The sequence below is a fragment of the Anastrepha obliqua genome, chromosome 4, assembly GCF_027943255.1.
Source record: "Anastrepha obliqua isolate idAnaObli1 chromosome 4, idAnaObli1_1.0, whole genome shotgun sequence".
NCBI lineage: Eukaryota > Metazoa > Arthropoda > Insecta > Diptera > Tephritidae > Anastrepha > Anastrepha obliqua.
Window position 1 is genome coordinate 72072561 of NC_072895.1, and position 13503 is coordinate 72086063.

Below are 13503 nucleotides of genomic sequence, written 5' to 3' on the forward strand. Positions count from 1 at the left end.
CATGTGCCATACAAAAATAATCGATACAATTTTTCCATCCAAATTACAAACTTAAATATATATTAAAACTTTCGCCATAATATTTGAAGAAAATATGCATTAAAATTTGCGTGAACAGAATTAAATTGAAATCCAAAAATCTCATTATTTTGAGCCGTTGATAAAATTTTTCACTTTCTGGAAAAAATATTTTTAAAAACTAATTTATATATTTTTTTTTTTCGAGTAGGCACCCTAATGTAGATATGAGGTCATAAGAGTAAAATCTATTTAAACTGAATTAGCGGTTTTCGCTTCTTGAGCTCGAAATAGCTTGATTTTAACGCAATATTCGAACTTTTAATTTGAAAATAAAAGCTAACTTAAAATTTAAAATTTTTCTATGAAAGTTCCAAATTAATTAATCTAAGTGAAAAAGCTACTAAAGTCAATTAAGTTGCTATGCAAAACGTCTACAGACTGTAAATTTATACTAGCGCTTTCATAATCATAAAAATTTACATGGACTTTCCAATTTTCCCATAACATGAGTTCACCATGAGTTTATAATTAATTTGTTTCGTTTTTATTCAGAAATACGATCTTAAATTCGCCAAGAAAAATAATATCGTCGTTTAACTAATAGGACATTTTCAATAAAAGCTCTTTCAAAATATCAAACAAAAACAATTTTGTGTTATTTATATAAAGTATTATACAAACTCATTATAAATTGAAAAAATAAATCGCGTTCACTTTAGAAAAAGGATTTAGTTAAAACCTCGAAGATTATTTATGACATTGCCTTACTTTATTTACAGAAGTGAAGAAAGTTTAATTCGAAATTTTAGTTAATTAAGTACTTTGGACAATATTTATCAATTATGTTTGCGTTTTAGATTTTAAATGCAAAAATCTCTCCTTTTGTTTACACAAAAAAAAAAAAAAAAATAATAATAATAAAAAAATTATAAACTATAAAAAAGAATTGTATTTCAATTCTACTTTAAACACATATTTCTGAACATTTTTGTTTTAATATTCAAAATTAATTATTAAATAAAAAAATAAAAATTGAGAAAACCTTCCAAAATAAACAACAATATTTTAAATCAAACTATGCAATTATAAAGGGTGGCGCAAAATGAATCGGGTGGCGCAAAATTAACCATTCAACTTTTTACAAAAAAAAAATTATTTTGAATGACGGAAATCTTTATTTTGACCCTTACGTGCTCCATTGCTTGTCTGTTTGTATGTTGCAGCTGTCTAGCTCACAAGTGTCAAATATGATTGCCGTAGGACGATATTTGCAAATATTATAAATCTTTCCATAATTGATTATTTTTGCGCCACCTGTTATATATATATATAATTGCCGCGTACACCCTTTTTGGGTGTTTAGCCGAGCTCCTCCTCCTACTTGTGGTGTGCGTCTTGATGTTGTTCCACAAATGGAGGGACCTACAGTTTCAAGCCGACTCCGAACGGAAATGTTTTAATGAGGAGCTTTTTCATGTCAGAAATACACTCGGAGGTTTGCCATTGCCTGCCGAGGGGCGACCGCTATTTGAAAAATGTTTTTCTTAATTTTGGTGTTTCACCGACATTCGAATCTATGTTCTCTCTGTGAATTCCGAATGGTAGTCACGCACCAACCCATTCGGTTATGGCGGCCGCAATTAGTTCTATAAAATAATTAATATAGAATATTTAATAAATATTTTCTTTCTAAGACATGCAATTATTGCAGTCAATGTTAAACATAACAAATAAAAGATTTATTTTGAAGTAATAAAAATGTAATGAAAATAAGCGAAATACATATTCGGAAAAATACAAAGGAAAACCCTAAATTTTAAATAGAATCAAAACAATTTTTATTCCATATTTCTTCTCTAAAAATATGAAATAATTGTAACATCCGAAAATTATTTTCAGTTAATATTTTGGCGAGATAACTAAATTGAGAAGAAAAAATTCAAAGTAAAAAAATAAAACAATTTTAAATGAAAATGGAAACTTAATAGGTTTTATTTCTTTTTTAAGAAAATAAGCAATTTTTGCAGTCTCTGTAAAAAATAACAAATACAAAATTTTATTAATTTAATATTTACGTAATTTAATAATTACGAATTAATTAAGTAAACAAAATTTTTTTGTAAGGTAAGCAGAAGAAAATTGAAGAAATTAAAAAACGCACAAATTCTAAACACATTCTATTTAAAAAAAAAAATAATATTATTTTGAAAAAATCTGCACCTAAAATATCTTTGCCCTTTTCATCTATTCTGTTCACAAGAAAACGGGTAAATAAAGAATATTTGTAATATTATTAAAAAAATATTTTCTCAGATTGTAAAACATATAAAACAGAGGAAATAATTATCTTTATTCCATTTATATATTAATAATAGTGTATAATTTTTCAGGCAGTTAAAAGTTATTGCTAAACTTTTCAGCAGTTATTGAAAATATTTAAGCTAATATATAATAGTAAAATTTAAATTAAGCAACACTTGAAATTAACACTGCTCTTGAAGAAGGAAATTTATTTTTAAATTTAATTAATAATTTATACATTTTCGTTAAAAATCGTAATTTTTTTTAATTTTATACACTAATTAAGTTTTTCTTGCCACAAATCTTATATTTTTGTTGGTTTTTTTTTTAAATTCCAGTTTGTATTTAGAATTTCTTTAACTACATCGACAAAAATTCAGCGAAAAATTTAAAAATCGGTAGTATTTTTTAGGATGTTTGTCCGATATATTCTCTTTTTCGATTTTGTATTTTGTATTTTGTTTTGCTAGAAATAGCAATTGTTTAATGCTGTTGCCAACAGTGTTTAAGGAATTTTTTATTCCATATTTCGTTTTCTTTATTGTTAAAAAAGTAATTCGGGTTATTTCCCTACTGTTATTGGGAACACTTTGCTACAAAATATTGTGCATCAGCAATTTAAGTTCGGAATATATGTATGTATGAATGTATGTATGTACATTTTTGTATGTAGTTCATTTCCAACTCCCTTTACATTTTAACAACAAAGTTTGTCGAGTTTTTCCACTACTGTTTGTTTTTTTTTTATAAATTTTCAGCTTTGAGTCTCATTAATATGCAGAAATCGACTTTTTTGCAAATATTCACATTATTTCACCTATTCCTATATTAAAAAAATTCAAAAAGAAAATTGTAATATTTCAAATTTTTTGGTGTTCACATTGTCAAATTCATCAATCATCTCCATTTTCATTAAGATTTAAATTCAAGTTGTGTATGTATGTGTGTGTGTACGTATTATATGTGTTTTGCTTTTATTTCTTAGTTTTTGGCATTGGTTTTTATTGATTAGCAGTGTTTGTCTTTTTCTGGTTGTTTGACGCTTTGTTGCCCAGCCAGCCAGCTAGCTATTCAGCCATTTTATTGTACCCACGCAGCTGGCGCCCACAGTGGCTCATTCTCTATGCGTTGCACCGTGTTCATCAGCTGTTCGAAAGCCGTTAGTAGCTCGCCATTCACTATGACCTCATCGAAGAAATGGCCATGAAGGAAATCGATTCGTTCAGCTGATTTAAGCATGTCGTTGTATTCTTCGTCCTTAATTGAAAAAAGAATAATATAAGTATTAAATTTTGCCTTTTCTATAGTGTGCACTGTAGAGTGACAAAGTTACGTTAGCAGCAAAGGTTTTAAACTTGGCTAAACTTTGCCGTAAGCTTTTGCTGTTCACAAACGAAAGAGAGTTGCCAGTTGATTTGACTTAATTTTCAATATTGTCATAACGAATTCGTGAAATTAAATTATTTTACATATATTCATATACATATATATATATAATATCGCTGAATATTTATATTTTTGTAAACAAATGGGAGCAAATACTGCAGAGACTGCTCTCCAAAAAATGGTTAGATTGGGAAACGATCCGACAGAATATTAGAATGAATGAAACAATTTGCTATTTTTAAGACGCCGTAGTATGTATAGTAGTGAGTTCTTGAGTTCTTCTATTCTAAAGCTATAGGCGCAGCATTAAATAAACTTAAAAATGGTTAAGCAAATTTCTTGTGGCAGTACTCCAATTGAAACGTTCTGGGCTCTGCGGTCAAATAATAAAAACATACCATTCTCTTATTAGTTCCTAGACTACTTTTCTTTTTACAGAGTAAATTCAGCTGTCACACTTCTTTCACGCTACTTTTTCATACAAAGGTGTACTATAATAGCAATTTTTCCAGGAGTATTCTTCATCACTGTTTTTAGCGATCTAAGGGGTATCTTAATGATATAATAGGTAGTTTGGTGTCAGATTTCGATTGTACATCCAAACAAACTTTCGATATCTTCGGCAAAACCATTTTACCTAGCTTTTAATTCGTGTAATTTAAGCACACATTTATAATGTAATAAAGTGCAATTAGTTTTTTCTATACTCACTTTATGCTCCTTGTTGTTCAAGCATATCGCAAAAACGTGGTTGCCGAAGAACTAGCTGGAGAAGGCATCTAGATGGCTTCAAGCGTTAACTGGATTCATTAACAGATCAACTTGGCTTCACCATCATCGGCCAAAGATAAAATAATTTTAAGAGGATATTCTAAATGTTACTGAAACCCAGGCGAGGTGATCGCAGCTTTTTCTATTGAACATGGGCCTATTGACCTCATGCTAGAAAACTGGGTATAGCTTGCAATGGTTACTGCCAAATTTGCTGCGATCTGAATGAACAGGAGGGGAAAGTTATTGAGGAAACGGGGGCCTCTTACTGGGAGCGTTTGTTATAGGTACTACGACATCAAAATGACATTGAGTTGCTATCAAGACGTTGAGTTACTGTGCTGCCATCTTAAGCTTAATATGTCTATTCTAATGCCGGTAAATATTATAAGTACATCTTAAAAAATACAGTACGCGTAATACGAGAGGCGCTCGGAAATGCGAACTGTGCAACAGGTTACTTTGTCCCCCGTTGAAACATAACACAGGTTAAAAATACAGGGTGGCTGATGAAAGCCGCTACCAAAAAAAAATTGAATAACTTTTTTTCTTTTTAAGTTATCTGTTCCATTTTTGTTTTAATCTGCAGATTGAACTTTAAAATTTATTAAAATGGATAACTGGGACACGCAAACAAGAATTTGGATAGTCCGCCGCTATCACGCACTGGAGTCCGTAGTTTTGGTACAGAGAGAGTACAGGCGGATGTTTGGCGGCGATCCCCCGAGCAGATGGACCATAATGAGACTGGTGAATAATTTTGCTGAGCAAGGAACAGTCGCAAGAAGGCCTTATCATCGAAACCCACCAGTTCGGACGGAGGAAACGATCGCTGCTGTAGCTGCAGCTATACAAAGCAATCCAAGGGTTTCAACAAGAAGCTTATCTGCTCAACTTGGTGTCAGCCGACAGTCTTTGCAAACAATAATGCACAAAGATTTAGACTTATTTCCCTACAAAATTCAAATGGTTAACAAACTGAATGCAGCAGACTTGCCGATTCGCTTGGAATTTTGCCAGAAGATCCTGCAAATGGTGGAAGAAGACCAAAACATGTTAAACTGCCTTTTCATGTCTGATGAGGCCCATTTCGATTTAAACGGCAATGTGAACAAACAAAATTGTCGAATATGGAGTACTTCTAACCCACAGATACTCCACGAGACGGAATTGCATCCTCTTCGCGTGACAGTGTGGTGTGCGGTTTCTTCACGCTGTATTGTCGGGCCTTATTTTTTTGAAGAAAATGGTCACACCGTTACGGTTACTGGAGACCGTTATTTGAAAATGCTGAAAGAATTTTTCTATCCAGAACTACGCTGAAGAAGAATTCCTTTCAACTCTGTGTGGTTTCAACAAGATGGGGCAACGTCTCACATAGCCCAGACTGTTATGACAGAGTTGCGACGAAAATTTCCCAATAAACTGATTTCAAGAAACTCCGAATTTCGTTGGCCCCCCAGGTCGCCTGACCTTACTGCACCTGACTTTTTCTTGTGGGGTTTATGTAAACAAGAAGTTTATAAAACAAAGCCAACAAATTTGGATGAACTAAAACAATCCATTCGGGCAACAATTGCGGCTATTCCTGTCGCAACTCTCAAAGCAGCAATGAACAACTTTTTACTAAGATGCCGCACTTGTGTCAACGAGCATGGGGGGCATTTAAATTCAATTATTTTTAAAACTAGTTAAGCTACATTTAATAAAATTTAATGACCTTCAACTTGAAAAAAAATAAATGAATTCCATACACTAAAAAAAAAGTTATTTGAGTTTCTTAATGTAGCAAAATTCATCAGCCACCCTGTATTATTAATTTTAAGTAGAGGCTTGCATTCCTTTCTCCTCTTCATTGTGCTTACCGTAAAACCGCGGGCATTGCTCTCATCGAACGTCGACTTGGCTCTCGCCTCGGTGCGCGTCTTCTTCAGCACATCAAATTCCGGTGGTTTTATATGGATTATGAAAGGCTTTGTCTGCACGGTTCGTAAAGCCTTGATAGCTTGATAGTGTGGACTCAACACGCAAACACAGCCGGCATTCACAATCGATTTGACGCTCTCACCAGAGGTACCATACAGTTGACCCTTATACTCGCCATGTTCGATAAATTTGCCAGCAGCAATATCGACCTTCATCTTTTCGCGTGCCACAAATATATATTCGCGACCGGCAACCTCACCGGTACGTATCGGACGAGTGGTATCTGAAATGTGCAACGGAATATAGGTCATTTGAATTACTGTGAGATATACCAGCACAAACCGCGTAAAATTTACTCACATGGCACTGGACTTCGGAACTTTTCGGGATCGCGTGCCACCAAGCGGCGCCTTAGCTCGTTGCGACCCACGCCTGGTGCGCCGATCAACACTACTGGACGGTATACGCCCGGGCGTGGATATAATTTGGCCACCTCTTCATAGGTCGCGATCATTTCACGATCGAAGTCATCGTTTTCTGTTAAATCGTACATAATCTTTTTAGTTTTAGGCTGGCGACATGAGGAGGTGCTACTGCTAGAATGCATTATGGGTGTACCGGGCGGGGTGGTGCATATGGAAGCGCAAGAGCCCTCTGATGCATACGATTGATACGAAAGATTTTGTTTTTGATTTTAGATTTTTCGGCGGGAATTTAGGGGTCGAATTAGTTATTAGTGAGTGATGATGTAGACGTTGATGAGGAAAATGGCGGTTGGTGAATTACACACATATACAAGTAAACAGCCATGCAAAAGTAAACACAATTAGAACATTTTTTTTTTATTTTATGAAATGTTTAGAGTTAGTGAAATTTTGTTTTTATAAAGTATATACATAGTTTAGTATGAAGTTGAAAAAAAAAAAACTCACTCTTCGAGTCGGCATCGTTTGGCTCCAATTGTGATCGTTCGTGTATAATACGCCGCTCTTGCAGCGCGCGGCTGGGTATTAGACCAGCGCGGGCAGTGCGTTCCGACTCTTTACGAGCCTGCCACCAATAGGCATCATCCTGCAATGAAAAACATATATTTATATGCACATTAAACACGTATGAGAGAATACAGAAGATTACGAAATTTGTGCTAAAGCTGCCCGGCTCTCAGTGAATTTGACTGATAAAAGATGTTGAGTTGACTTAATTGTAGAGCTTTTGGTTTCCACGCGGAGTTACTTGTCTCAGCAGGTGGTGGATCGTGGAATGCTTGGTAGACATGCAGGGTAGGTGGGAAATAAAATACCACTCATGGACCAAAATAAGCAAAAAACCTACTTGACTGATAATTGACTTACTAACGAATTGTAGAGAAAATTACTTCGGATACGACGCCCAATGCTTCAAATTTGAGTTAAGGGGTTAGGGGTAGTCAGAATTTTCAAAAAATCGATTTTTTTTGCATTTTCTTAAAGTATAATGTTTTAAAAATATTGTGTAAAAATTTGAAGTGAATCCGACAAATACTTTTCAAGTTATTCAACAATTAACAAAGGGCGCTCGGCCGCTCCGGAGCCGATAGCAAAACTTTAAATGCGTTTTTCTCAAAACTATGTTTTTCAAATTGGTGAACACTGCAACTTAAAAACCGCTACGTAGATTTCAATAAAATTTATACAGCTTTTGAAAAACATAAAAAACTTGTGCCTGATCGAAGGATTTTTTTTTTTCAAAAATTTCGATTTTTTTTTAACAATTAACTGTTGGTTTTTTTTTTCTAATATAAAATCTGGAAAAAATTTTCTGAGGCCGCCATTTTGTTCATTTTGAAAAAAAAAGCTTCGATCAGGCACAAGATTATCTATTAATAAAACTAATTTTTCTTGTCCGATTGGTTTTAGATGAATCTGCAAGGACTTGTGATGTTCACCGCAAGGGACTTCTGGAGAAACGGGCTTCACACAAACAGCGATAACTTTTGCAATTATTAATTTTTTTTTTTGAAATTTTGGTGAAGTCAAGTTAAAACATGATGCTTTTATGCTATGTTTTTATTTTTGTTAAATAAATTAATTAAGTAGCAAAAAAAAATTCGTGAAAATCATCATTTTTTCGGGCCTCTGACTACCCCTAACCCCTTAAAGAGACTATAAATATATATCACATTTTTCTTCGTATTCTTTTTATACCCGCGCACTCTGCTCAAGGGTATTATAATTTTGTTCACATAACGGTTGTATGTAAATAGCCCGAACAAATCAAATATGTGATATATGTATGTATATACCAAAATGCTCCAAATAATGAGAGGAGTCGATTTAGCCATGTTTTTCCATCCGTGTATTTCAGTGAAACTGATTAAAAATATTACTGTTTTTCCAAGATAGTTTAACAAAGAAAATTACGATATCGGTTAATAACCACACCCCTGTCAAGTATAATAGTTGTGCTCGATAACAAAATTAACCATCCCTAGTCATCAATCCAAATCAAGAGCGTAGGGAAGTGAAAATTAACAACGGAAAACTTGCCATTACTTGCAAAAACGCTAGAAGAAGACCCGTATGAGTTTGTTTAAAAATGTTTGTGTTACCATAAATATAATTTATATACTCGCGTTTTTTATTTGTTTTGATTTTCCATTTTATTGTTTCTGACTAAAAGCTGGAAATTTTAAACATTCGCAAGGGCATTGGTTCACAAAACTGCAAATTCCAACAAAAATAAATTTGTTTATTTACAAAAAGCTCAATCATATGCTTTCAGATCATATTTTTTCATGATGTGTAGTTTTTGTTGGCCAGAATTTCTCCTACTGTCGCTTTGTGTGACAATTTTCGAGTAATGTACAATATAATTTTTTGGCGTTACCGAACGCCTACTTGCACAAATATTTTTGCAATCACATTTTTCTGTTATCGACTAACGATACTTCTCAAAAAAGAAAAAAAAAAACATGACATCTTTGTTATACATGAGCAAAATTACTCAATTTAAGTACCATAATGATGAACCTTAAAAGAAATTCGGCACTAATAAAATTTGAGAAAATGGGCTGTGGCATGCTCACTTTAGGGGTTAATAGCCTTTCTTACTTATATTTATTTTGTCACTCTCTTCTTTTTTCTCTCACACATATCATCTACAATTACGCTACAATAAAGTTACGCTCATTTTTTAACTTCAACCTGGGCATTCTTCCATGCTACTATACTTGCATATTCTACTATACTATAAAAGTTATCAGTAATGATCGTTTGTCCTTACCTGCGACACGATATGTAAAATATCGCCTCGTTGAAATGCCAGTCCTGCCTCTTTGCATGGTATATAGGGATCTGTTTCAGGATTGTAGTCGAAATGCGCACGTACACGCACCTTAGACTCGCGCTGGCCGCCTTTTCCATCAGATGGCACTAAATTAAAAGTGATCGTGCCTTCGGAGTTTTGCTTTTTTTATAAATTAAATATTTAGTATTTCGTATTCTATGGAGAAGGTTTTTAACGCACCAGAATACTTAGCACATCACCTGGTGTTTTTCCCTCCACATTTATGCCATTCACCTCGATAACCTCATCGCCCACATGTATCAGTCCAGAACGATCAGCAGCGCCACCATGCATAATACGTGCGATAATTATTTTCCCAGTTTCTTCGTCCGTTTTGATGGTTGCACCCTAAAATTTAATTGGGCGAAAGGCATAATACAATGATGACTGCAGGCATTAGTATCTAGTGATTTGATAAGCAGTTGTAAAACGGAATCTAGCAATGCACTGTGGTACAAAAAGAGCAATTTTGTGTAAATTTGCAAAATAACATTCACAAATTACGACATCGAGAGGTGTTATATTGGTTTTTCTGTAATTTTGGTGTTTGTTTAAAGTGAGTTTCGCGTGCTATTGAACATATGACCATTTATAATAAATTTTAAAAATCTGAAAAAGTTTGAAAATTTCTATATATTATATTTAAGTCAAACATAAATAGTTTATTCTGATTTACAATATAAAAGTTGATGAAATGGTACATATCCGACTTTATGTCGGATCAGAATTTAAAGATAACATTATGCTTCCAAAAAAAGGTATTTGACAGATACATATGTGTGTGTTAAAGCCAATTTTAAGTTACAGCGTTCTACAAGGAAGGTGAAAAATAGAAAATAGGATACATTCATCGATCCCGCTACAGTCAACATAGCGAGACGGAGTCGACAATACAATAGCTATGCGCTGGTTTCAAAGATTCGGTTCGGGATATGGATGCCAAAGATAAATCCCGCTCTGGCGCGTCAATTGTCAAAAATGTAAAAAAAAAAAAAATCAAGGAAATAGTAGAGTCATGTGAGCACTTATTCCACCCGTTTTTGAGGCGGTAATGGCGATAAAAAGTGTGCCATATATGTATTTGAGCAACAGTACAAAAAGCTCGTGGTGGAGTTCTAGAGAGCCGGGTCAAATACTAACGGCTCAGAAAGGTTTGCTCTATGTTTGGTGGGATTGGAAGGGAATTATTTACTTTGAGCTGCTCTCATTGGGCTAAACACTCAAGTTGGATCCCTATTGTGAGCAACTAACTAGATTGAAACATAAATGGTAGTGAAGAGAAAGGGTGTTGCGTTTCAACAAGATAACACTAAACCGCAAACTTCTTTAACGCGAAGCTCCTAGAGTTTAGACGGGAGGTTATATCGCAAATGTCGCGTAGTTCAGACCTGGATTCAAGCTTTATTACCTTTACAAAACTGACCTCAAGAGAGAATGAGAACTGTGTGAATGAAACTGGTTAATCCTTTTTCTAGTAGGGCAAATATTTCTTCAATAACGAAGATGGACAAAAGTTATTCAACGTAACGGTGCATATTTGATATAACTCTGTTATTCTTAACTATGTTAATTACATCTCTGAAATATAGCAAAGCAAATTGTCATAATCTTTTATTTGACCAAAACTACCTGTGAAAAACTACACATCAACAGAAGACGAGACATAGGTATATAGGGTGGGCCATGTAAAATTTGCTTTTTGAATCGGCTATAAAAAAAACGAATCAATATTTTTTCAAACTTTTTTTTTTATTTTGAAGATTGAACATTGTCATTTATGAATGAAAAATAATATTGTTCAAATGACTGCCACGACTGGCTTTACAGTAGGCCATTCGATCAACCCAATTTTTAAGCACATTTTCGATTGTTTGGGCACATTTTCATGAATGGCAGCTTCGATTTCGTGTTTTAAAGCATAAATCGTCTCTGGATGGTTCGCATAGCATTTTTCCTTAACGGCTCCCCACAAAAAATAGTCCAACGGGCTTAAATCACAGCTCCGAGGCGGCCAATTGATATCGGAATTCAAAAACGGTAGCCAAAAGTTCGAGTGTAACTTTGGCAGTGTGACAAGTAGCACCGTACTGTTGAAACCAAATGTCGTCCATGTCATCCTCTTCAATTTTTGGAAACAACTCCTTGAGTATGTCACGGTAGCGCTCGCCATTTACTGTAACCGCGGCTCCTCGCTCATTTTCGAAAAAAAAAATGGCCCGATGATGCCGCCAGACCAAAAACCGCACCAAACAGTGACTCGTTGTGGATGCATTTGCTTCTCTACAGTAACGTGTAGATTTTCTGAGCCTCAAATCCGACAATTTTTCTTATTGACGTAGCCGCCGATGTGAAAATGAGCTTCATCAGAAAAGAAGAGGAAGACTCACCACTTTGGAAATAGGTTTTCAATATTTCCCAATTTTGTTCAAGCGTATAGCGTCCCATTTCATAATGTCAAACCTTTAAGTAAATTATGAACACATTTGATATGTCATTTGTGTTAACATTCTCAAAAAAATAGGTAGTTCAAAAAGCAAACGCTATATGGCACACCCTGTAAAATAACGAGATATGTACTCTTAAAAACTATGATAATATTAATAAAAATTATTGTAGTTTGTGTACTGATATTGCACGTGCAAAATACTCATCACCGTAAAATTGTCACTATTATGAAGAAATCAAGACAACCTTCAAAATCAAAGTGGGATATCTCTTACTAACGTTGATACTGGGTAATAATTTGAAGATAAAGTTGTCACGCGATATAACAAATCGAATGATTAAACGAAACGGTTGGACCATATGAACGCCTAGAGTCTGCGACGTCACTCTATTAGACTATGCCGTGTAAAAATTCTAGGGACTAGAGATAAGTACCAAGGCCCGCGGGACGAGTTGGCCTGAAAAATTTAGTTGACAAAATGGACTGCTGTAAAACTAGTCATGGAAGTCATTTAATGGCGACTTCCTTTAAAGGAAAAATCGTTGATAAACATTTAATTCAGTTTTAAAATTTGAATAAACCACCTTCTAATAGGTTATTCTATGTACCCGTTATGTGAAATGATGTTACGTGAAATAAAAAAGTTTGAGAACTGCTGAACCAGGCCATGTAAGTTGAGTTGGATTTTGGAAATAATAGCCTGACCTATTCATATGAATTTAGAATAATTAATAGTTAAAACTTTAAACCAACTGAGAACATTGCAACAAAGTATGTATATAGTATAACTGTTTCTGTGTAAGTTGAAGTAATTAAATAAAGATTTTTTGTACATATTCAGCTTTTATTTTTGAGAGAGTTTTTAAAGCAAAAATTATGAGTATTTCAGGTAAAAATAAATATTTTGTAACGAAATATAAGTATCTTTCAGATTGAGCTCGGTAATGTTACAATTCAGTGGTCGATGATACATTCCATAAGCATGTTGGGTTTTTAATTTCCCAAATGCCGAGTTAAATTAGTTTATACGAGTTAATAAGATGGCAAGCCTGATAAAATGCAAGGCAACTCGGTATCGATCCAGCTAATGCTGTTGTGTTGAAAATAATTTCATTTATTTATCCATTCTTTGAAATTGCAGCAGGATCTTTAAGTTAATAAAACTAAAGTTGAATTTATTTCGGCATATTTGCTGTTTGTTTTTCTCTCAAAAAACTATATCTCCTTATTTGGCACTTCATCTAGTAAGAGTGAAAAATATGTGCGTTCAGGTTTAGACATCTAGCCGAGTTAACGAATACCGCATTGTAATGCCACCGAACTCTATC

General features: G+C 34.0%; 1 protein-coding gene across 4 annotated transcripts in view; it reads right to left on the reverse strand.

Moving 5' to 3' along the window:
- Window positions 1-2603: 2603 nt before the first annotated feature.
- LOC129245118 (MAGUK p55 subfamily member 7) overlaps window positions 2604-13503 on the reverse strand; it is a 43746-nt gene continuing 32846 nt past the window's right edge. For 2 of the 4 annotated variants that reach the window (XM_054883106.1, XM_054883107.1), the window contains 6 exons: window positions 9910-10077; window positions 9667-9849; window positions 7338-7476; window positions 6766-7059; window positions 6345-6688; window positions 2604-3579 (listed from right to left, as the gene is read on the reverse strand). In XM_054883106.1, coding sequence (XP_054739081.1) covers window positions 3403-3579; window positions 6345-6688; window positions 6766-7059; window positions 7338-7476; window positions 9667-9849; window positions 9910-10077 — 1305 coding nt within the window. In that variant the 3' untranslated portion in view covers window positions 2604-3402. The remainder of the gene's footprint in view (window positions 3580-6344; window positions 6689-6765; window positions 7060-7337; window positions 7477-9666; window positions 9850-9909; window positions 10078-13503) is intronic. The other 2 variants (XM_054883109.1, XM_054883108.1) reach the window with 1 other exon arrangement.